Source organism: Perca flavescens, chromosome 18 (genome assembly GCF_004354835.1).
Source record: "Perca flavescens isolate YP-PL-M2 chromosome 18, PFLA_1.0, whole genome shotgun sequence".
NCBI classification, from domain to species: Eukaryota; Metazoa; Chordata; class Actinopteri; order Perciformes; family Percidae; genus Perca; species Perca flavescens.
Window position 1 is genome coordinate 25,318,506 of NC_041348.1, and position 22,390 is coordinate 25,340,895.

General features: G+C 40.4%; 2 protein-coding genes across 8 annotated transcripts; both read left to right on the forward strand.

Moving 5' to 3' along the window:
* The first annotated feature begins 156 nt into the window (after window positions 1-156).
* LOC114572941 (microtubule-associated protein RP/EB family member 3) lies at window positions 157-8,700 on the forward strand. Of its 2 annotated transcripts, XM_028604737.1 has the most exons (6): window positions 160-429; window positions 2,394-2,515; window positions 2,604-2,749; window positions 3,336-3,495; window positions 7,247-7,383; window positions 7,972-8,700. In XM_028604737.1, the coding sequence occupies exons 2-6, from the start codon at window positions 2,395-2,397 to the stop codon at window positions 8,155-8,157; spliced, it is 750 nt and encodes a 249-aa protein (XP_028460538.1). In that variant the 5' UTR covers window positions 160-429; window position 2,394; the 3' UTR covers window positions 8,158-8,700. The 2 variants fall into 2 exon arrangements, with proteins under 2 accessions (XP_028460540.1, XP_028460538.1); XM_028604739.1 differs by lacking the exon at window positions 2,394-2,515 and having other exon boundaries at window positions 157-429.
* On the forward strand, window positions 2,369-22,143 carry LOC114572939 (microtubule-associated protein RP/EB family member 3). Of its 6 annotated transcripts, none has more exons than XM_028604731.1 (9): window positions 10,004-10,122; window positions 12,554-12,620; window positions 13,484-13,608; window positions 13,702-13,847; window positions 14,359-14,518; window positions 15,624-15,760; window positions 16,161-16,310; window positions 18,888-19,030; window positions 21,015-22,143. In XM_028604731.1, exons 3-9 carry the CDS (start codon window positions 13,488-13,490, stop codon window positions 21,301-21,303), a joined length of 1,146 nt encoding a protein of 381 aa, XP_028460532.1. In that variant the 5' UTR covers window positions 10,004-10,122; window positions 12,554-12,620; window positions 13,484-13,487; the 3' UTR covers window positions 21,304-22,143. The 6 variants fall into 6 exon arrangements, with proteins under 6 accessions (XP_028460533.1, XP_028460532.1, XP_028460534.1 ...); XM_028604733.1 differs by lacking the exon at window positions 21,015-22,143 and adding an exon at window positions 19,119-19,280 and having other exon boundaries at window positions 10,006-10,122; XM_028604734.1 differs by lacking the exon at window positions 21,015-22,143 and adding an exon at window positions 19,144-19,280 and having other exon boundaries at window positions 10,007-10,122.
* Window positions 22,144-22,390: the final 247 nt, after the last annotated feature.

A 22,390-nucleotide genomic window follows, 5' to 3' on the forward strand; every position in this document is an offset into this window, starting at 1 on the left:
TGCTCCTGTAGAAGCTAAAAGTCTGAAATCAGCCTTGTTTTAAGGCAAACATGTTTTATCCGCAATCTTATGGGGAAAAACTATAATACCCACAATTCCAAGCTTAACAGCAACGTCTCTGATTGGTCCAAATCGCTGTTACCATAGAAACGTTTACCGTACCCGCGAAACCGCGAACGGCAACGGCTAGAGCGAACTTCTGCCATTTGAGTCTATGATAGTTTATGTACACGGTCTTGTTGTACCCATAGACAGTATATAAGGTTGGACCTTTCCCTTTTCGCGGTTTTCCAAATTTGTTTTTGATGAAACTGAATGAGGAAGAACACTTCCGGAACCAGAGCCGTTAAAAAAGTGGGCGGTCAACAGTAGCCCATCATCAGACACAACGACAGCTCGGTGGCTGTGAGACCAAGGCCTCGAACTTCAGTGAGTAATATTAACTCAACTCAACTCAACTTAAATGAATGAAATCTGTTGATTTAACCGCTTGTTTCATTTACGTCTCACATAAAGGTGTTTGTGTTGTCCGTAACGTTAGCTGACAGCTACGCCGCCTTCACACTGGCAGTAGAAATCTGCTCCGAATCCGATACGGCCGGAAGTCATTCATTTCCTATGGAGATTCGCAGACCGCATGCGAATGGGTCCGAACCGGGTCCGAACGAGTGCGGCGCGAAAAAAATCGTGTCAGTTGGTCATACGAATGCGTTCAAAAAATTGAACTCTTGCGAAAGGCTACGGACGGTTCCTATCCGACGGAAGTTAACGTTGCTATGGTACTAATAAACAAACCTGCTAATGCTAATTGGTTAGCTAGCAACAGACATCGAACATTTGCCATTATCACATTTAACCGACGTGACATGTCAACGTCCTGGGCAACTTTTATCCACGCAGCCGCCTTTCTATTTCTATCTGTATAAGAGAGGTCAGAGAGAATCGGACATTCAGACACTTATCACTCGGGGGGCGTATTGCGTATTTTACGGAGCTGATTTCAACTGCCAGTGTGAAGGCGGCGTTATTCTGTCATCTATAATGTGCGTATGTGTTATCCACAAGACCTTCAGAGGCAGAGATGGGAGACACTTGGGCAAGTCACAAGCAAGTCTCAAGTCTTATCTTCAAGTCCAAGTCATTTTTTTTGTGACAATCAAGCAAGTCAAGTCAAGTCATAGCTTTGGCCAAGCAAGTCACAAGTTAAGTCATACACAAGTTTCCATTTCTAAACTAGCTAAAGACAGGGGTTATGAACTGCTGGAGTTTTATTTGCATTTTTTCCTACTCCATATTCAAAACACATGGCGTCCAAGCCACATACATCTGAACAGTTTAAATTTATGCAGATTTTAAAAAAATAGAAGAAAGAATAAAAAAACGTAAGAGCTGGAGAGCTCTGTTATGAGAAGTTAGCTATAGCTCTGTTTGCCATTCATTCCAATGGGGAAACCTCGCGGCTAGACTTTCGACATACATTGCATATATTTACACTTTGAATTTCGTCATGGTATTTATATAACCCATACTCCTATGGTCTTACAAAGCTAACGTTTTTGACCGATTACAATTTAATCATTTGTTGTGAGCTGGAGAGCTCTCGTTATGAGAAGCTAGCTATAGCTCTGTTTGCCATTCATTCCAATGGGGAAACATCGCTGCTAGAATTTCGACATGCATTCCGGTGGCGTATTCCTTTAAGCTGTCCTTATTGTTTGTATCTGGATCTGTTTGTCGGTCTTTAATTTTGCAGTGTTACTGTGATATATATATATATATATATATATATATATATATATATATATATATATATATATATATATATATATATATATATATAATGGCCAGAATTTCTGGGAAAAGGTACGATATGTTAGTTTGAAAACATCACTGCAGGTTGATTGTTTTTCGCAGCAGAGGTTGATTGTGGGCGAGAGGGCCATCGCCGAAGCTCTACTGCCACTGTCTCGGCAACGTTAGCTAATGTAGGCTAACTATAGCCAGTTAGCTTTGTATGTAACGTAACAAAAACTCACCCATCTCAGAGGAGCGAAGCTTAATATTTCATTCAATAAAGTTATGTACAAAATGAGCACTAACGCCACAGGTCTTATGTTGGCAACGTGGACGCACTATATCGATATAGTAAACTCCGAAGGCAGTCGTAATATTTACCTAGTAGGCTAGGCTAACACTGTTGCGCTAACGTTAGCAAAACCTCGGCGTAGCTTTAGCTAGCTGTCTAAACTTGTCTGGAGTCCGGACCTTTAATTGTCTATGGTCCGGACTCGAGTACCACAGCCCTGATAGGTAGATATCACTTAGCTGAACAACCACAAGCTGCAACTTTTGTGATTGATACAATGGGAGCCTGAAATATTGTGAATCCGTAGGATGGCGGTGAATGTTTACTCCACCTCAATGACCATTGAGAACCTGAGTCGTCATGACATGCTGGCATGGGTCAACGACTCTCTGCATCTCGCATACACAAAGATCGAGCAGCTCTCTTTGGGTAAACGCACACTTTTTAAAAGGATTTCGAGCTTGCTATTCAGAATGTGTATCAAGCTCTAAAAGTAAATATGTATTTTTCCCCGTAGGTGGTGCTTACTGTCAGTTAATGGACATGCTGTTTCCAGGGTGCATATTAATGAAGAAAGTGAAATTCAATGCTAAACTGGAGCATGAATACATCCACAATTTCAAGGTCTTACAGGCTTCATTCAAAAGAATGAATGTGGACAAGGTGAGAACACACACACACACACACAAACACACACACACACAGGCTAGATTTGATTAAATAAATCGTCCCCCTGGGTTAACGGAGTTGTTGAAATATCTAAATTGACATAAGATCCATCAAGGAAGGGTCATTCTCGATCCTTCTTCACACTGAAGCTCTCTGGTCAAAGACACCTCAAACCACATACTGCACACTGTAGCTGTTGAGTTACAAAATAAATTATATATAGTTTTTTAATATAGTTGACAAGATATTTTCTTTTTTTTAAGGTATATCTGATTTTATTTTGAGAGTAAGAGGAGGGAGGAATGCAACAACGGGATGTTGTGATTACATGTTCAGCATCTTAAGCGTGGCCACAATGCCCGAAAATAATAGTTTGTAATTATCAAGTTATCCTTAGATTTTGTAATTTCAAATAGCGACCCTTTGATCACAAACTGTCCCCATTGCGGTGCTTTTCTGGCAAGAATTAGCATTTCTTTTAGATCCATATCCAAGGGTTGCCTCCTTTTCTGTTACAATAACTTTATATAGACGATATCAACACCTCATCTGTCTGTCCTCCACTCTCTCGTTCTCTCAGATCATTCCTGTGGAGAGGCTGGTGAAGGGCAAGTTCCAGGACAACTTTGAGTTCCTTCAGTGGTTTAAGAAGTTTTTTGATGCCAACTATGACGGGAAAGATTACGACCCTGTAATGTCACGGCAGGGCCATGAGGGAACACCGCCTCCACCCAACCCAGGTAACACACACACACACACACACACACACACACACACACACACAATCAATATCTAATTGCGATTTTTCTGCCAGTTATTACGATTCGATTTGCGATTTATTAAAAAAAAAAAAAAGTTCAATATTCACTGTGTAATAGATAAAATATGCCACGGAGCATTATAACATGAGACTTTCTTATGCAAGGATGAGAACGAGAACATGGATATGAATTGCCAACAATAAGTGTTTTTCTTTTTAATAAGCATGGACCATTGAACAGTCAAACACAGAACATCACAAAAGCTAAAGTTATAATGATGAACAATTCCTATATAAAATCAGTACTTTCCTGTAAACTGAAAATTCTGATATGCCTCAGTTCAATGGCAGCATATATTGCACCTTCTATGATCATGTTCAATAAAGTAATGGAAAAATAAATTAAAGAGTCTGTGATATGTAACATTATTCCAGCATTTATCTTATGAAAAAACTAGGGGTGGACCGAGACTGGTTTTTCAAGGCTGATACCGATTATTAGTAGTTAATAAAACCGATAACAGATATTTGGAACCGCTATGAATATACAGTGAAAATGAAAATCTTTAAATCAAAATTTAAGATTTTGTAACGTTACAAAATCCAACACAAAACTTTGTTTAAATGCTTTAAGCAATTATTTAATAAATTGGAGACTTTCATTCATAAAAGTCAGATAGTGTTGTGGGCGGGACATTAAGTCAGAAGTAGCGCACTTTTTAATTAACTTTATCAGGCAAATAAAACGCCGATACAAATCTGCATACTGCCAAAAAATTGCCCAATAATCGGTTTATCCCAAGAAAAAAAACAGTAAAGAAATTAATAAAAAAAGAGGAATAAACGTTAAATCAAATGTTGCACCAAACATTTAACTAAATATTGCACATTCGATTAATCGCGGTCTTCACGATTAGCTAATCGCATTCTTTCAAATTTCGATTTCAAAATGGTTAAAGGTCCCATGACATGGTGCTCTTTGGATGCTTTTATATATAGACCTTAGTGGTCCCTTAATACTGTATCTGAAGTCTCTTTTATATAGACCTTAGTGGTCCCTTAATACTGTATCTGAAGTCTCTTTTATATAGACTTTAGTGGTCCCCTAATACTGTATCTGGAGTCTCTTTTATATAGACCTTAGTGGTCCCCTAATACTGTATCTGAAGTCTCTTTTATATAGACCTTAGTGGTCTCCTAATACTGTACCTGAAGTCTCTTTATCAAAATTCAGCCTTGGTGCAGAATTACAGCCACTAGAGCCAGTCCCATAATGAGCTTTCCTTAGGATGTACCATTTCTGTGTCTGTAGCTATTGAGGAGGAAAGAGGGGGGGGGGGCAAGGTGGAGGGTGGGGTTGTGGTCTTGACCAACTGCCACTTTGCTCGTTTGAAAGCCATGATGTCTCTCTCTCATGGGTGGGCCAAATTCTCTGGCCGTTCAAAGCAGAGAAAGGGGAGGTAACCTTGCTCCTTATGACCTCATAAGGAGAAGATTCCTGATTGGCCCACCTGAGCTTTCATTTTCTCAAAGGCAGAGCAGGATACCCAGGGCTCGGTTTACACCTATCACCATTTCTAGCCACTGGGGGACCATAGGCAGGCTGGGTGAACGCATATTAATGTTAAGAAACCTCAAAGTGAAATTTTCATGCCATGGGACCTTAATTGTTCAGCCCTAGTGGGAACTCAAAGGCTTCATTTCACTGCTGTCACCTCTTTATGCAAACACATTCCCCCCAGGGGAACCCATTCTTCACAAACTGGAAAGAGCCTCTCGCTCAGGTACCATCCCCTGCATCGAACATAAAGGTCAAAGAAGTTTACTTTTAGGTAAACCGTTCAGTACACAGAAAATCAAATGTTTATATGCTAAAGTAGGCCAAAGTTCAGCCATAGCTATGTTGTTAGCTTCTAGCAAAAAGTCAGGCACAGCTAGGCACTGTTTGGCAAGGACACTAGTGGTGCGTCTCAGCATAGCCATCTAGCGGTTCATCTCAGTAAGCTAGCAAGAGTACACAACAGACAACTTCCGTGTAGGTTACTTCAAAATTAAAGCACTTCCTGTGATGGTTTGCAGTAAAACTAAATTACTGTTAAACAAATACGGTTGTGTACCTTTACACATATCAGCTGTAATAAAGTACTGTAAATAAGGTAAATGGTGAGTTTTAATCTCACTATAATCGACCATTTCCTTTACTGTTTTAAACTAAACATGAATTTCTTATTCAAGTGTTGCATTTTACAACAATGCTGTACTTTGATACAACTGGTACTTTTAATTGAGTATTTTCATTTTCTCCTACTTGCCTATTGTACGTTTTACTTATCTATTTTTATAGTTTAGTGACTTTGTATATTCATATTAATTATACAAAATATTATGAATAATCTATGATGTATCAAAGTGGATAAAGAGGAGACTATTGATCCGGTGGTGAAATTCACAAGCTAGCTGTCAAGTCAAACTTCCGCTGTTATTTTGGTGAAAGTAACTCAAAAGTAGTGTAACGCATTATAATTCAGAGACAATAATATTGTAATAACTAATTACTCTCAAATGACAGTAACTAGTAATCTATAATGTATTACATATTGGAAGTAACTTCAATGTACAGTAAACATGTAACCGCTGAATGTTTCCTGCAACAACAAAGCACTCGCTATGTCTCGCTCGTCTCTTTTCTTTCTCTCTCTGTGAAATAATGTGCCTTCAAGTGCGTTTGGAAACGTCAATGTATAAACTAAATGATAGAAAACAGTAATTGTGAAATATAAAGTCTACTTGTGGTTTGTAAGGGGGTTTGAGAAGAAGAACAGGATGTCACACAAATGGGCCGTTTCATTGACCCTCCTCCTGCCGCACCACCCTGTGGAAAATCAGCAGATCACTATTTATTTTTTAATTTATTTTAATTTATTTTTATTTTGTTTTGTTTGTGTCATTGCACACTAAAGCATGAAAAGATGCTTTGGGTCACATTTACACACGTATAATGCAAGTAAAGCATGAGCTATTTCAAACCCAGTGTAGACCACTGCATTGGTTAAAAAGAAGCAAATCTGTCAACCCAGCCTAAACGCATCCATCCATCCATCTTCGTCCGCTTATCCGGTGTCGGGTCGCGGGGGGAGCAGCTCCAGCAGGGGACCCCAAACTTCCCTTTCCCGAGCAACATTAACCAGCTCCGACTGGGGATCCGGCGTTCCCAGGCCAGGTTGGAGATATAATCCCTCCACCTAGTCCTGGGTCTTCCCCGAGGCCTCCTCCCAGCTGGACGTGCCTGGAACACCTCCCTAGGGAGGCGCCCAGGGGGCATCCTTACCAGATGCCCGAACCACCTCAACTGGCTCCTTTCGACGCAAAGGAGCAGCGGCTCTACTCCGAGCTCCTCACGGATAACTGAGCTTCTCACCCTATCTCTAAGGGAGACGCCAGCCACCCTCCTGAGGAAACCCATTACGGCCGCTTGTACCCTGATCTCGTTCTTTCGGTCATGACCCAGCCTTCATGACCATAGGTGAGGGTAGGAACGAAAACTGACCGGTAGATCGAGAGCTTTGCCTTCTGGCTCAGCTCTCTTTTCGTCACAACGGTGCGATAGATTGAATGTAATACCGCACCCGCTGCGCCGATTCTCCGACCAATCTCCCGCTCCATTGTCCCCTCACTCGCGAACAAAACCCCAAAAACGCCGATATATGAATGTGTGTGTTTCTGTTTTCCAGGCCACATGAGAACATCTCCCACAGCACCAAAGAGTGTTCCTCCCCCCCAGAGGCAGACCAACACAGCACCAGCCCGCAGGCCAACTCCCGTGAGCCGCAATGGAGGAGACGCTGAGCTTCTAGAGCTCAACCAGCAGGTACCAACTGCTTTGATCTGTTCAGCCATTTCTAGAAAACACCCTGTAGTTTCCCATCATGGCACCCCACCAAGGTATCGGTGCAGGTGTCTCATTAAATTGCATGATTGATGGTACCCTTTAATGTTCATGAGGTTTTCTCAAAATTGCACCATGACACTCATTTCACATTGAGAGCTCTTTGTAGCATAAGCAACGTCATGTTGAGAATACCAAATGGGTCTCTGTTGGCCCAACGCTGCTCTCTCATAATGATTGAACAACACAAGGTCCCTGTGCCCGGTCTGTCTGGCTGACTCAACACATTATTGTCACATTGTTACAGACTGTTTAAGGTCTGTTAATAGGATAAATGAAGTAGCTTAACAACGAATAATACATTTTAGTGCCTTTTTTTTTTTTTAAAGCTTTGTTTGATGCTGTAATACAACAGTTGCCTTTCCAAAGACTCTTTTGTTACTGTTAAGTGCACATTGTTATTGATTCTATATTACAGTATACAGTAACCCTTCAGCTGTTTATCTGTTGTTATATATAATATTTGTCTCATACCCACAACCTGTTTGACTGCCCTCTCTCTGTTCCTAGCTGCTGAATCTGAATCGGACTGTACACGCACTGGAGAGGGAGAGGGACTTCTACATTGGAAAGCTGACAAACATTGACCTTCTCTGCCAGGAAAGCAAAAATGACAGACATGCAATCAGCAAAATCATGGATGAAGTCCTGTCATGGAAGCGTGGTATTTATAGACCTTGCCAAGTACTACTGTAGAAGACTGAAGAGAAGACGGAAACGCTTTCTGTTTCTTTGCTGCTGATAATACACAATGCTTGATTTTCATCAGTAAAGTTGAATGCAGTGCCTTCTCATACACTGGAGAGATCAATTGGAGCTTTCTGAGTGAAAACGGGAGCTGCTAAAAAACACCAGGGGCCTCATTTGTCAAAACATATATTTTCCATAAGCATAAAAAAGATTTAATTCAATTAAAATGAGCATGAACAGGCTCATTTACATAAAGAAAAAGTGATGTATCCTCAATAACCGCTCCACGAAGCGTTTGAGTGTCTTTCTACTTATTGTTTTGGTTTTACAGCCCACAGCTTTACTGTTTTGGTTCACTCTCGCTGCTGTTTCCTAAACTCACCGTACGTACACCGAGCCCTTCCATACGATAACTGGTTTTGTTGTTTTGAAGGCACTGTGACTGGTTGTGTGTTTGTAGATTCTTGTTGTGTTGGACAGTGAACCTGTTGAATCTGTAAGTGGCTGCTTGTTTCTTACCACATGTTAAATAAAATAATAATAAAAGTATCAACTTGATTCTTTCTGTGTCACCTTTTTGTTCCTAAAATGCCTCAAAAGATTTGGTCAGTTTTAATATGGAAAAAAGAATTAATATGTAATAGAAATATCACAATAAGACAATATGAAACTCTTCATCTAGAGGGAAAATGTTGTGCACAAGAGGCTCTGGATACATAATAAAAATGCTGGCCTATATGTACTAGAATATTCATACTGAAATAAAAAGAATGAAAAAAAAATTAGAACATTTTAAAGATGTACAGTACAAATGAGGATGCAGCTGAAACACATGAATGAAAGTGCAGGGTAGCAATGACATTACAAGCATTGAAAGGTGCATCTGCAGGAGAAGCCTTGGCTCCCTGATAATAAAAGGTAAAGAAGAGATTAAGTGACAAAATAACTCATTACAAGACAAAAATCCTTGCAAAACAATAAAATAAATACATAACAATAAAGATGTATCTGTGGTAGCCTGCTGAACCATATGACCTGAATATAAAGCTGACTAAACATACACTGAAACACAATGAACTACTTAAGTAAAAGTACCTCAAAATAACAGATTACAAATTACAAAAGTACAGTACTTGAGTACATTTACTTTGTTACTTTACATTACTGACTTTGGATATATTTAGGTTATAGGTTTAGGTAACTTTTACTGTAATGGAGTATTTTTTTACTTTGGTATTTCTACTTTTATTTAAGTTGAGGATCTGAATACCTCTTCCACTACTATATGGCTGAAGTTAATCACCAAACATGGGCCGCAGTTTACTTTTTCTCCATCATGGCGATGCAAATTTGCATTTCTAGGATGGTGAAGGCATGCCCCGCCCTGCCTGTGTCTCTGATTGGCTGTGGTATTCTTACATTTCCATTCAATTCGAAGTGGCTTTAATAGCATGAAAGTTTCAATAACAATGTTGCCAAAGCATCACAATACAATGTGTCCATATTTTCATTACACTAAACAGTATAATGCGCATTAACACAAAATTAAGATTGATTTATATTAAGTATATACACAGTATATGTTGTATGTATTTGGGTGTCTTACCCATAGGTCTTACTAATGGAAGTTTTAAGAGAACTTACCCTAACTCTAACCAATTTCACTCCTCATGCCTAAATTCAACCAAGCCAACCAACCAAGGCAACGAGTACTAGCCAATCAGAGGCAGAGTAGGGCGGGTCATGCCTTCTCCGTCCTAGGATATAGCAGATTTTCCATCGGGACCAGTTTCACTAAAAGTTATGAGAAAATTCTGCAACTGCCCTGCGCATGCGCACTGGTCAAAGCAGCTTAGGTGGGAGCGAGGCCAGTCTCGCAGTCTTTGCTAAGGCAACAGTCTGGCGTATAGCAACAGAAGCCCATCATCAGATAACAACGGGGCGGCTGTGAGAGCAACGGGTCGCACTTCAGTGAGTAATATTAACTCCACTTAAATTAATTAAATATGTTGATTTAACTGCTTGTTCATTTACGTCTCACATAAAGGTGCTTGTGTCGTCCCGTAACGTTAGCTGACAGTTATTCTGTCATTGATAATGTGCGTATGTGTTATCCAAAAGGCCTTCAGAGGCAACGTTAGGCTGGGGAAAAAAAGTCTCGTCTCAGTTACACTTGGATATATTTTAGTTCGCTAATGTCGCTGCGGTGAAATTGAAATTTGGTGAAAAGTCTCTCAATTCAACAACTATCAGCCAGTCGCAACCGACGTTAGCAGTGTGAGCTTAGAAGCTAGCCTCATGACGAAACAGTCCCACAGTGGCAGCAGTGGCTGTCGCACTGACCGCGGCTGGCTCGTTAACTGTCAAAACACTTCGGTTGACCCATGACACCGACTGGTTATGAGATGAATATAAGAGAAAAACCACCACAAAGTAGCCTACTGTCAACCTGAGGCTATTTACTTGTGGTTAAATTAAATGTATTTTATGTGATAATAAATCAATAAAGTAAATGAGGCTCACTTAAAAAAAACTGCATGGCTTGCATCAGTTATTATTAGGGTATACATCCAAATCTCAAGTACAGTTATATATATATATATATATATATATATATATATATATATATATATATATATATATATATATATATGAAATTTGATCAGCAGTAAACATGTTTTCTAACTGCTGCTACTCAATAATATGTTGGCCAGATGTGCTTTTAAAAAACAACATTTATTTGGAAAACAGCACAATACATAGTAACACCTTTCTGACATGTGTTATAATGGATTAAACATTATGGACAGAAATAATCAATGAAAAAATTGAATTAACCATATACCCTTAACTGTACTTGAGATTTGATTTGTATATATATATATATATATATATATATATATATATATATATATATATATATATATATATATATATATGTATGTATGTATGTATGTATGTATATCTATATATATATACATATATATATATCTTACTAAGAAGCAACTTGAGATAAGAGCAACTTGATTATACCTAAACATTGTTTATATTTTGGCACTGTGTATATTTTGTGGTTTGTTGGATTTTGTGTGTTTATTGATATTTTTATAATTGCACTCTTGCCTACTTTGTTCTGCAACTGCTGCACAAAAGTTTTCCTCTAAATAAAGGGTCATGTGCAAAAACAAAACAAAACAATTGCTGTGATTGTTAAAGACCTGAGGAATGACCTGACCCTGTTACAGTTTTGACATTCCTGTTCTGGAAACAGGGTTACGTAAGTTGGGAAAGTCCAGGTTTAGGGTTGCACTCTTACATTAAGGTCTAATCATCCATCTTAATATAAATAAGTGACACACCAAGCTGGTGTTGTTTGTCTGTAAGTCACAGAGGGCGGCAACTAATGGTTATATTCATTATTCGGCCTTTAACAAACAGCAAAATTGTCTTTACAAGTACGAGTCCTCAGTGATGTCTTTAAACGTATTGTGTTATTATCATTTCAAACAAACTAGAGCAGGAAATCTACGTTTTAGAAGCTGGAACAGCATATTTTAGTTTTGAAAAAAATTAACTTATCATTTCAACAATTGTTTCTCCCTTACTGATAACTATTTAATGAAAAAGTAAGTTAACCGCTCACAGCTATTGGTTGTAGTGCCACTGTCACTCTGTGTTAATTTGCTATTATTGGACTGTTGTCTTTCACATAAAGAGGTCTTTGTGACCAGATAGGTGGTTGTTTAAATGTGTGTGCAGACGAGGCAGTCAGGCAGCAAAATAAACTCCAGAATGAACAGGCCTTTAGCGACATTGTTGCATTTCCTAACCTTCCAAACTAGTCAAAATAGATTTCTGGGCCCAGAGGACACAGTAGCATAGCCTGCATATTCACCAGCCACAACCAGAGCAGCTGCATTTCCCTGGTGGACGGTGTTGATTTGAATGCAGTCAGTTCACAGGAAATGCCTTGTGATTGTTGGATGTTTTCCTTATCTCCAGCTGTAAGTGTGATGAAATGTAGCAGTGTGGATTTTTTATGCGTTGGTGATCTCAGCTGCCTTTGTGCACCACGATGAGTTACAGCTTGTTCAACCTATGCTAAAAGGATTAACTGAGGCAGAGATTAGTGACCTAGTGAGACAACTACGACTGGCTGCTAGTTTTCCTGTGGTGTTTATCTTTGTAACCTCGTGGGGGAGCTCTTGAGCAGGACACCTCCTAAACCACTCTGATAGAAATGCAGGTGTAGAGGAAGTTATGTTTTAAAGGGGATATACAAAGACAAGATTCAGGTTTTAAGAATTACCAGTAAAATAACTTTTAAGTATGCTTATCTTTAGGGTGCAGTATGAATGGTAGCAACACCGATATCTCACATGATTCTGGTTTTTGTCTTCAGGTCTTTTTGTAAGGTGGTCCACCACCACAACCGTTTAAACAGCTCACACCAAACACACAGAGTGCAGGTGAGTAAAGTGTGTGTGTGTGTGTGTGTGTGTGTGTGTGTGTGTGTGTGTGTGTGTGTGTGTGTGTGTGTGTGTGTGTGTGTGTCTGTGTCTGTGTCTGTGTCTGTCTGTCTGTTTGTCCTTGTTTTTACATATTTTGGCCTGGCCATGAAGCAGTCATGATAATATGATAATAATATGCAAGCAAATCTTGCATATTATTAGACATGATACTTTATTTAATAGCAGTATTAGCATAAATACTCAAGTTTCTTACATTTGTGAAATAATGAAAACTTTAAATGTAAATTGACTGCATTTATATAGCGTTTTTCTAGTTTACGACTACTCAAAGCGCTTTTACATAGTCAAGGGCCATTCACCATTCACACACACACACACACACACACACACACACACACATTTGGACCTTGTATGGCCGAGGCTGCTATACAAGGTGGCACCTGCTCATCAGATAAACATTCACACACATTCAGACACCCCGAAAATCGGGCTTCCGTGTCTTTCCCAAGGACACTTTGATTTGGGACTGCAGGGCTCCGCTCTACCACCTGAGCCACAGCAGCCCCTAGATAAGCCTTTATTAAATCCCCAGAGGCTACATTTTAAAGAAGTTATTGTGCCTCCAGGGAAAACTGCGACCTGAACTTAGCGCCTTATGCTGTTTTCCACTGCATGGTATGGCTTTTGGTTTTCCATTAGCAAACGTTGTGGATAGTAAGTCGAGCACAGCCGTACCACAAATATAGTTGCACACATTAATCAAACTGTAGACTGTAAGTATCTATCAGCCTTCTGAAATCAATCGTTCAACTGTTGAATGTGATATCTGTGTGCTTTTGTGTGCGTTTATTGTGAATCAGGAGGATGGCGGTGAATGTTTACTCCACCTCAATGACCATTGAGAACCTGAGTCGTCATGACATGCTGGCATGGGTCAACGACTCTCTGCAGCTCGCATACACAAAGATCGAGCAGCTCTGTTCGGGTAAACGCACACTTTTTAAAAAGATTTTGAGCTTGCAATTCAATTCAAAATGTGTATCAAGCTCTAAAAGTAAATATGTATTTTTCCCCGTAGGTGGTGCTTACTGTCAGTTAATGGACATGCTGTTTCCAGGGTGCATATTAATGAAGAAAGTGAAATTCAATGCTAAACTGGAGCATGAATACATCCACAATTTCAAGGTCTTACAGGCTTCATTCAAAAGAATGAATGTGGACAAGGTGAGAACACACACACACACACAAACACACATTCAGGCTAGATTTGATTCTCGATCCTTCTTCACACTGAAGCTCTCTGGTCAAAGACACCTCAAACCACATACTGCACACTGTAGCTGTTGAGTTACAAAATAAATTATATATAGTTTTTTAATATAGTTGACAAGATATTTTCTTTTTTTTTAAGGTATATCTGATTTTATTTTGAGAGTAAGAGGAGGGAGAAAAGCAAAACAGTCACACAGGATGTTGTGATTACATGTTCAGCATCTTAAGCGTGGCCACAATGCCCGAAAATAATAGTTTGTAATTATCAAGTTATCCTTAGATTTTGTAATTTCAAATAGCGACCCTTTGATCACAAACTGTCCCCATTGCGGTGCTTTTCTGGCAAGAATTAGCATTTCTTTTAGATCCATATCCAAGGGTTGCCTCCTTTTCTGTTACAATAACTTTATATAGACGATATCAACACCTCATCTGTCTGTCCTCCACTCTCTCCTTCTCTCAGATCATTCCTGTGGAGAGGCTGGTGAAGGGCAAGTTCCAGGACAACTTTGAGTTCCTTCAGTGGTTTAAGAAGTTTTTTGATGCCAACTATGACGGGAAAGATTACGACCCTGTGATGTCACGGCAGGGCCATGAGGGAACACCGCCTCCACCCAACCCAGGTCACACACACACACACACACACACACACACACACACACACACACACACACACACACACTTGTCACTATCAGCTGTGTGTGAACTCAAAGGCTTCATTTGACATTTGACTGCTCTGTCACCTCTTCATACAAACACATTCCCACCTCTAACCCAGGTGACCCCATTCTTCACAAACCTAAAAGAGCCTCTCGCTCAGGTACCATCCCCTGCATCGAGCTTGTGCGTGTGTGTGCTTGTGTTGCAGTGTCTTCTATTCAAACTTTGAGTTACTTGGTTAATGGATTGGTCTATTCTGACTGGTTGTGGGTGGTATTAGGGACTCTGTAATTGTGCGCACCCTACAAGATACAACAAACATAACATAAATGTTTAATAGTTGTACACAATCTCACACTGACTCTCCAAAAGCAGCCTTGTACACCTTACAAGATATCCTACTTTCACTTTTGAGCCAATCAAAATTTGGAATTGCTGCATCTAAATAAGTGGCAAAAGAGGGAACAACAAATATACAGTATGTGCCTCACAATTGTCAACGTCAAAATCTAAAACGATACACTACACAAACATTGCTAGCAGTGATGGGAAGTACACATGTTTGCAGTAAATGGGCTACAACCTGCAATAATAGAATTGTTCTAACACAATTTAAAGCACACTGCAAAGTCATCCTATTAAGGATGAATCTGTGTTTGTGCATGTGTTTTCTTTTGAACTATTGTTTTTGTGAGAGTCCCGTACAATAAACAGGAAATATCACTGCCTTTATCGCTGCCACAAGAAAGTTTTAAAACACTACGAGGGTAGAAAACGAAACACAAGCTCAGAACTGCCCGGGAGTTTGTGTAATAGCTGAATGTTTCCTGCAACAACAAAGCACTCGCTATGTCTTGCTCGTCTCGTCTCTTTTCTTTGTATAAAAGAAAGCATGAAAAGATGCTTTGGGTCACATTTACACACGTATAATGCAAGTAAAGCATGAGCTATTTCAAACCCAGTGTAGACCACTGCATTGGTTAAAATGAAGCAAATCTGTCAACCCAGCCTAAACGCATCCATCCAAACAAGTCCCGATATATGAATGTGTGTGTTTCTGTTTTCCAGGCCACATGAGAACATCTCCCACAGCACCAAAGAGTGTTCCTCCCCCCCAGAGGCAGACCAACACAGCACCAGCCCGCAGGCCAACTCCCGTGAGCCGCAATGGAGGAGACGCTGAGCTTCTAGAGCTCAACCAGCAGGTACCAACTGCTTTGATCTGTTCAGCCATTTCTAGAAAACACCCTGTAGTTTCCCATCATGGCACCCCACCAAGCTATCGGTGCAGGTGTCTCATTAAATTGCATGATTGATGGTACCCTTCGATGTTCATGAGGTTTTCTCAAAATTGCACCATGACACTCATTTCACATTGAGAGCTCTTTGTAGCATAAGCAACGTCATGTTGAGAATACCAAATGGGTCTCTGTTGGCCCAACACTGCTCTCTCATAATGATTGAACAACACAAGGTCCCTGTGCCCGGTCTGTCTGGCTGACTCAACACATTATTGTCACATTGTTACAGACTGTTTAAGGTCTGTTAATAGGATAAATGAAGTAGCTTAACAACGAATAATGACCGCCCTCTCTCTGTTCCTAGCTGCTAGATCTGAAGCTGACTGTAGACGGACTGGAGAAGGAGAGGGACTTCTACTTTGGAAAGCTGAGAGATATTGAGCTTCTCTGCCAGGAAAGCGAAAGTGACAGCCAAGTCATCAGCAAAATCCTGGATGTACTGTACGCTACAGAGGTAAACACAAACATATCACACACACGGAGCACATACATCAGGGCGGAAGATTTTACACTTTAACAATGTTTACTTACATCGAGGTACCCGCCCGGTCTTAAAAGTATTTAAAAAGCATTGAATTTGATATTTTTAAAATAAGGCCTTAAAAATATTCAATTTCATTTACAAAGTTCTTTAAAAAACGTCTTGTCCTTTCGTAGGATAAAATAAATACCATGACATCATAAATAAATGTTTTTGTGTTTTGTGTGTAACGTTAGAATTTACTGTTTGGTGTGACTTGGTTGTTATACGACAGGCACTGTTTATGTCAGTGTTTTGGGGCGATTGAGGCTCAGGAGGTAAAGTGGCCGTCTAGCGGAAGGTCGGTGGTTGGATCCCTGCAGTCCACATGTCAAAGTGTCCTTGGGCAAGATACTGAACCCCAAATTCTCCGTTTGGCATCGGTGTGTGAATGTGCGTGAATGTTTATCTGCTGAGCAGGTGGCACCTTGTGTGGCAGCCTCGGCCACCAGTGAATAAGTGTGTGTGTGTGTGTGTGTGTGTGTGTGTGTGTGTGTGTGTGTGTGTGTGTGTGTGTGTGTGTGTGTGTGTGTGTGTGTGTGTGTGTGTGTGTGTGTGTGTGTGTGTGTGTGTGTGTGTGTGTGTGTGTGTGTGTGTGTGTGTGTGTGTGTGTGTGTGAATGGTGCCTGTAGTGGAGAGGGCTTTGAGTGGTCGCTAAGACTAGAAAAGTGTTATATAAATGCAGTCCGTTTGCCGTGGAGTGTGTGCAAGCTCTCTGGTTCGGGTCAGTCAGTTTTAAGGAAAGAAAACATCTCTCTGTGGCGGGTGGATAGTGCCACTTGAAGGATTACCAGGAAAAGGAGAAGTCTACCTTCCCGTTGCCTCTATAGCGTGTGGATTTTTGAATTGGATTTGATTGGGACTGCAGACGAGAGACCGTGGAGGAAACGTTGACGGCAAGTGAATGGAAATTACGTCCACCACCGGCAGCGTGCGGCGGCACATGTTAGAATTTTACCGTACAAATATACACCTAAGCACATCTGAAGTAGGTACGTCACCTTGCATCGTCACTAGGTACACCATCGTCAGTGTGACTTTTCTCCCCAACTTTTATTGATTGAATTCAAGTCATTCAACATATGTTTTATATATGTTAAAATGTCCTTATTGCTGTGTAGATTGGGAACTCTAGAGAACTGTGCATAGCCTGCAGAAAGCTCATTGTTAGATTCACATGTTGTTGGTGTTCTTGTCCCTGTTGTTGCAGCGGACATTAAAATTCCAATGAAGAAGATGTGCCGAGCTTTCACTTACCCACAACCTGAAAGTAGTTCTATTAGGCCTACAGCAACTAACTATCAAGTTAACAGGGGTGGGTCAGATTACTTTGAAATGTAGTCAGTTACTGAATATAAATTACATGACCTTTTTTGTCATTAGTAACGTAATCGATTACATATTCAGCATTGCATTACAGTTGGTCAAATCAAAACAGACATACAAAAACTGCATTGGCACAAACTACAAGTGTACTGTGTGTATTCTACAAGATGTGAGATGCTGTTTCTTTTGTGTAAGGTTTTGTTGGTGCTATTCTTTAATCAAAGGCTACATAGAGGACTTTGCTCTTGTAACACAAGAGGAGCACTTACTCAAATGTTCTTCCATTTTCCACATTTTCGATAAACCATTAACAAAAAACAAAATATTTTAAATAACGGTATGTAATCAAGTTGTAATCAGGAAATCCTTGACAATGTTACTATAATCTAATTGCACAAATGTAATCTGGGCTGATTATAGTGACTTATTTTTGTAATCTGATTAAGTAATATACCCAACCCTGCAAGTTTATCATTAAAGCTAAGTGTAAGTGACCACAATACAGTGATATTCATGCTTGTAAAGTTTGCATTATTCACTATATTTGTTATATTGCTTTTATTTGGTTATTTCTCCACATGATAATTTTGAGTTTATGTGATGTGTTTGCTAACTTTCTGGTGCTAATGAATTATTAATGTAATGTAATGTAGTGCTAATGGAGTTTTAATGTATTATTTTGCCTTTTGTACTTTTCTGTTTAGACTTATGTCGGTGTTGAGTGTAAGACAGCAAATTAAACATCTTCAGACCATCAGTTAAAGTTTTTTATTTTAGTCTTGACCCTATACTAAGAGAAACCAGCACACTGTTTATAACATTAGACAAAAGTCATGAGGGACTCATCCTCAACTTATTTTTATCACGTCATGTTGTTATTGCTCATAATATTTAGCTTTAACCCATGATTCTATACCATTAAATACACAACTGCAGACAAACGTACTGGGTTAATGCAGAGTAGGGGTAGAGGTCACTTAAGCTATACAGTTATTATGCTGTTTTCACACTGGTCGCAAAGAGAATATTCGCATTGTGTTACTCGTGGGAGTCGGATGGCGGATCATATTGGAATCATTTGTGTTTACTTGCGTTACTCGCGCTGGTGTAGGGCTGTAGGCACGGGCAACGTTTCTTTCCGTCATCATTATTGCTAAAACAACTGCTTTGTATCTGTTGTGGAAGTCCCAGATGGGTCGGAAAATCAAACAGCGTTGTGTCTGGATTCATAACATCATCCGGAGGAGCAAACGGCTCGGAGAATTTTACTGCCTGCTCCAGGAAGTAAAGTTACGTCTGGATGACTGCCGCTTCCAGCGCCTCTTGAGGTAAAGGTTTTGCTACGATTTAATTGCAATAAACGGATCAAAAGTATGCCAAAAAAAAAAAAAACTACATGATGATGCTGATTTGTAGAAACTCTGAATTCATACTTTGCCAGGTCTGTCCACAAGACAACAAGCAAACAACTCTTACAATGCTTGTTACCTGAATGGAGTTAGGATCGATGATGGCTAGGCTAACATTGTAGCTGCTCCATCGACACAACAACAGACACAGAATTTCAGAATATACCAGGTAGTAAAACTTCCTTGCTTCTCTTTTTTCGTGCGGCTTTGTCCTGAGGAAACCTGTGGGTCTTAAGCTTGGCCTTAAAAGTGTCTACAGAGGGGGGAACACTTAATTGAAAACTGTTCCAAGCTTCCGGGCGGCTACTGCGTATGCACGATTGCCCCTTACACCTAAGCCTCAGGGACAGCTAGGAGCAGCTGGTCTGAGGATCTGAGGGATCTGCGTTGGAAAGGGGGCAGAGGAGCTCAATGATATACTGGGGCGCCAAGATGTGCAAAGCTTTAAAAACAAATAAAAGAGCCTCTAACTCAAGTCCTACAGTTGGTCCGACACTCCAGAATCCAGCCAAGTCTTGGCGAAAGGACACCACAGCTCCCGAAATCCTGCTGAAAACCAACACGGGCGCGGAGGCCATCCAGCTCACCGTCCAGCGCCTGCACGCTGGCCAGCAGGAAGCCCCGCAGAGAAGATTGCGGTCTCTGTTCAATTTCTCCACGCTCGCCTTGGTGACCCCTGTGATGTAGAGATGGCGATGTATGCAGCACTGGTCTTGCTTGTCCACATAGTCGGTATCATAGCTATAGATGGTAGCTGATAGTCATCGTCACCGTTTCCACTGTGTTTAATCTTTACATTTGAAAACCGCGACCGGCCCGGCTAGCAGAGTCAGCAGGAGAATGCTGAGTTGATTTCCTTGAGTTGATGCTGATGAGCGACTCGTAGTCATAGGATAGAGATGTTCGATGTAGAGATGTGTAGAGAAGTTAGAGATGGTCTTGCTAGCTGGAGCTCATCTTCTCCACCTTCACCCCGAGGTTTACATTTGCTAACCTTGGCCGGCCAGGTTAGCAGATTGGGCAGGAGACTGGCAAGCAAATTTCCCTATTATTATCCTAGCATACATTTATGATAAATGTAGCGGAGCTGACGGAGAGGGGACTGGAGAGGTTTGTCCCTTCTAACACACTTCTAGGAGGCGAACCACTGGAGGATGCTACCCTGGACATCGACCTGGCATTCGAGACCGAGTCTCGAAGGCGAAGCTAACGTCTAGTAGTCGTTTAGTGTGGCTAATTATCAGAGTCAAGAGGCAGCAGTAGATTGTTGGAGACTTTAAGTAGAGTTGGCTTCATGCTGTGGCGTGACCTGAACCCTGACTGGTCTGAAATTTCTCCATAATATTGTTTTTTTTTTTTTTTTAGACTGTTCTCCTTGGTCCATCTCAGCATTTTGCAGAGTTTGTGACTACAGTATCTTTAAGCTCTCTGATGGTCACCAAATTAAAAGTGAACTGTCAAGGCGAGATTCAAAGACCCCAGGTAGTCACTGCTTGATTTTTTGCTGTATAGACCTTTTTCACGGCAGACATGTTGATATGTCATAGTCACTATTAATGATGGCTGCATTCCACTTAGGAGAGGTCCTGGTATTGTTCATGCTGACTCACTGAAATATCTTACTGGGACACTTGATGGAATTGAGCCATTTTTAAGGTTACCAATTTCAGCTGTGCTTTTCCTACTATGACAAGTCAAAATGTCTGCTGTGAAAAAGGTCCATTGGGCCCAAGCACTGCAGAATTATGTAATGTGGCCAGGAGGGACGTGGACATATTTAAACACAAGAAAAAGGAGACGTTATCAATAACACCAACAAACACATGTATTTAGTGGCTCAAAAATCCTCCAAACGTTATGACTTCTCATCCTGACGTACACTGACCTCCGCCTTCTTTCGCAGGACGGATTTGCACCGCCAGACGACGATGAAATTGAGGAAGGGGCAGAGCGAGACCAGGAGGAGTTCTGAACTGTTCTTCCTCTCTTCATCATCCTCCCCCCACCTCTCACCCTTTAACCTACCTGATAATTATTGTCATAATCCCCCTCTTTTTCCCCTTTTTAATTTAATTATTTCCCTTACTTCTCCCATCTTGTCTGCGACTGTCCTGTTCCATGTTGACTTTGTTGCACAGCCTGGCTTCCCAAACTCTTACGAAGGACACTTAACCCAGACCTGTCTGGACTAGGGCCCAGCAGCCTGGCGTGGCTCACTCGACTTTCTCTGACCAGTTACCAAAGGGGACAGCTGCACTGCAGGGCTGGTTTAGCCTGCTAAAAATGTTTAGGTTAATAACAATGAGATAAATCACAGCCTGAAGCCAACAGCGCTATCTGTTTTGATAAACGGAAGGTCACTTTCTCTCACCATGCACTTTGATTGGTGACTGCACACAGATGCTCACATTCACCAGGGTTCTCTGAAGAGTTTATATATGAAACCAAAATGTTTTCCCCACAATGTGACTAAATTGTACGAGGTGAGATTATAAATGGTGTCAAGTCCCATAGGAGAAGGGCCTGCACATATATTTTGATCTTATTGCATACGATGACACGTGAACGTACATTTTGCCCCCCTATATCACAGACTTTGAACTGCTCACATGTACAAGCATAAAGAAGTCATCATTCCCGAGTTGAAAATATCACAGTCTGCTTTTAGTCATGAAGGTGTCCCACCACAGAGGGTTTGCCCATGGCTGTTTTGACAGCTTGTTTAAGAGACAGCATGATGTATTTATGTTTCTATTTATTTATCTTTTTTTTTTTTTAATCTGCAACGGTTTTTAAGTGGTTTTGGATTTCTTGCACTAAATGTAGCAAAACAAACCGACTGAAGTGATCCAAAATGCAGACATGCAGTGAAGATACAGAAAGATGCAATTTTATATTTTGTAGATTTGTTTTAAAGAGGTTTGTTTTTTATTTGCATTGAATTCCTCAGCGGTGTCAGTGTAAGAGTTATTTATCAGGCTTTGAATTCTATGAATGAACAAATGTTAAAAACCAATAAATAAAAAAAAAAAGAATGTAAGAAGACTTCTTAGACGGACACTACTAAACACTAATGTTTGACTGTGTTCATTGAGTTAAACATTTTAGCTGCTATCATTATTCTTCAGTTGCCGTATTTAATAGAGTTTTGTTGCAAAGCGTTAAAACGCCGCAGTGGCTGCCAAGGAACTATTGGTGTGTTTTATTGTGATTGAAAGCCAGACTGAGCGTGATTGACAGTAGTTGAAGTTCCAGTCTGAGAGAACAAACATCAAACCC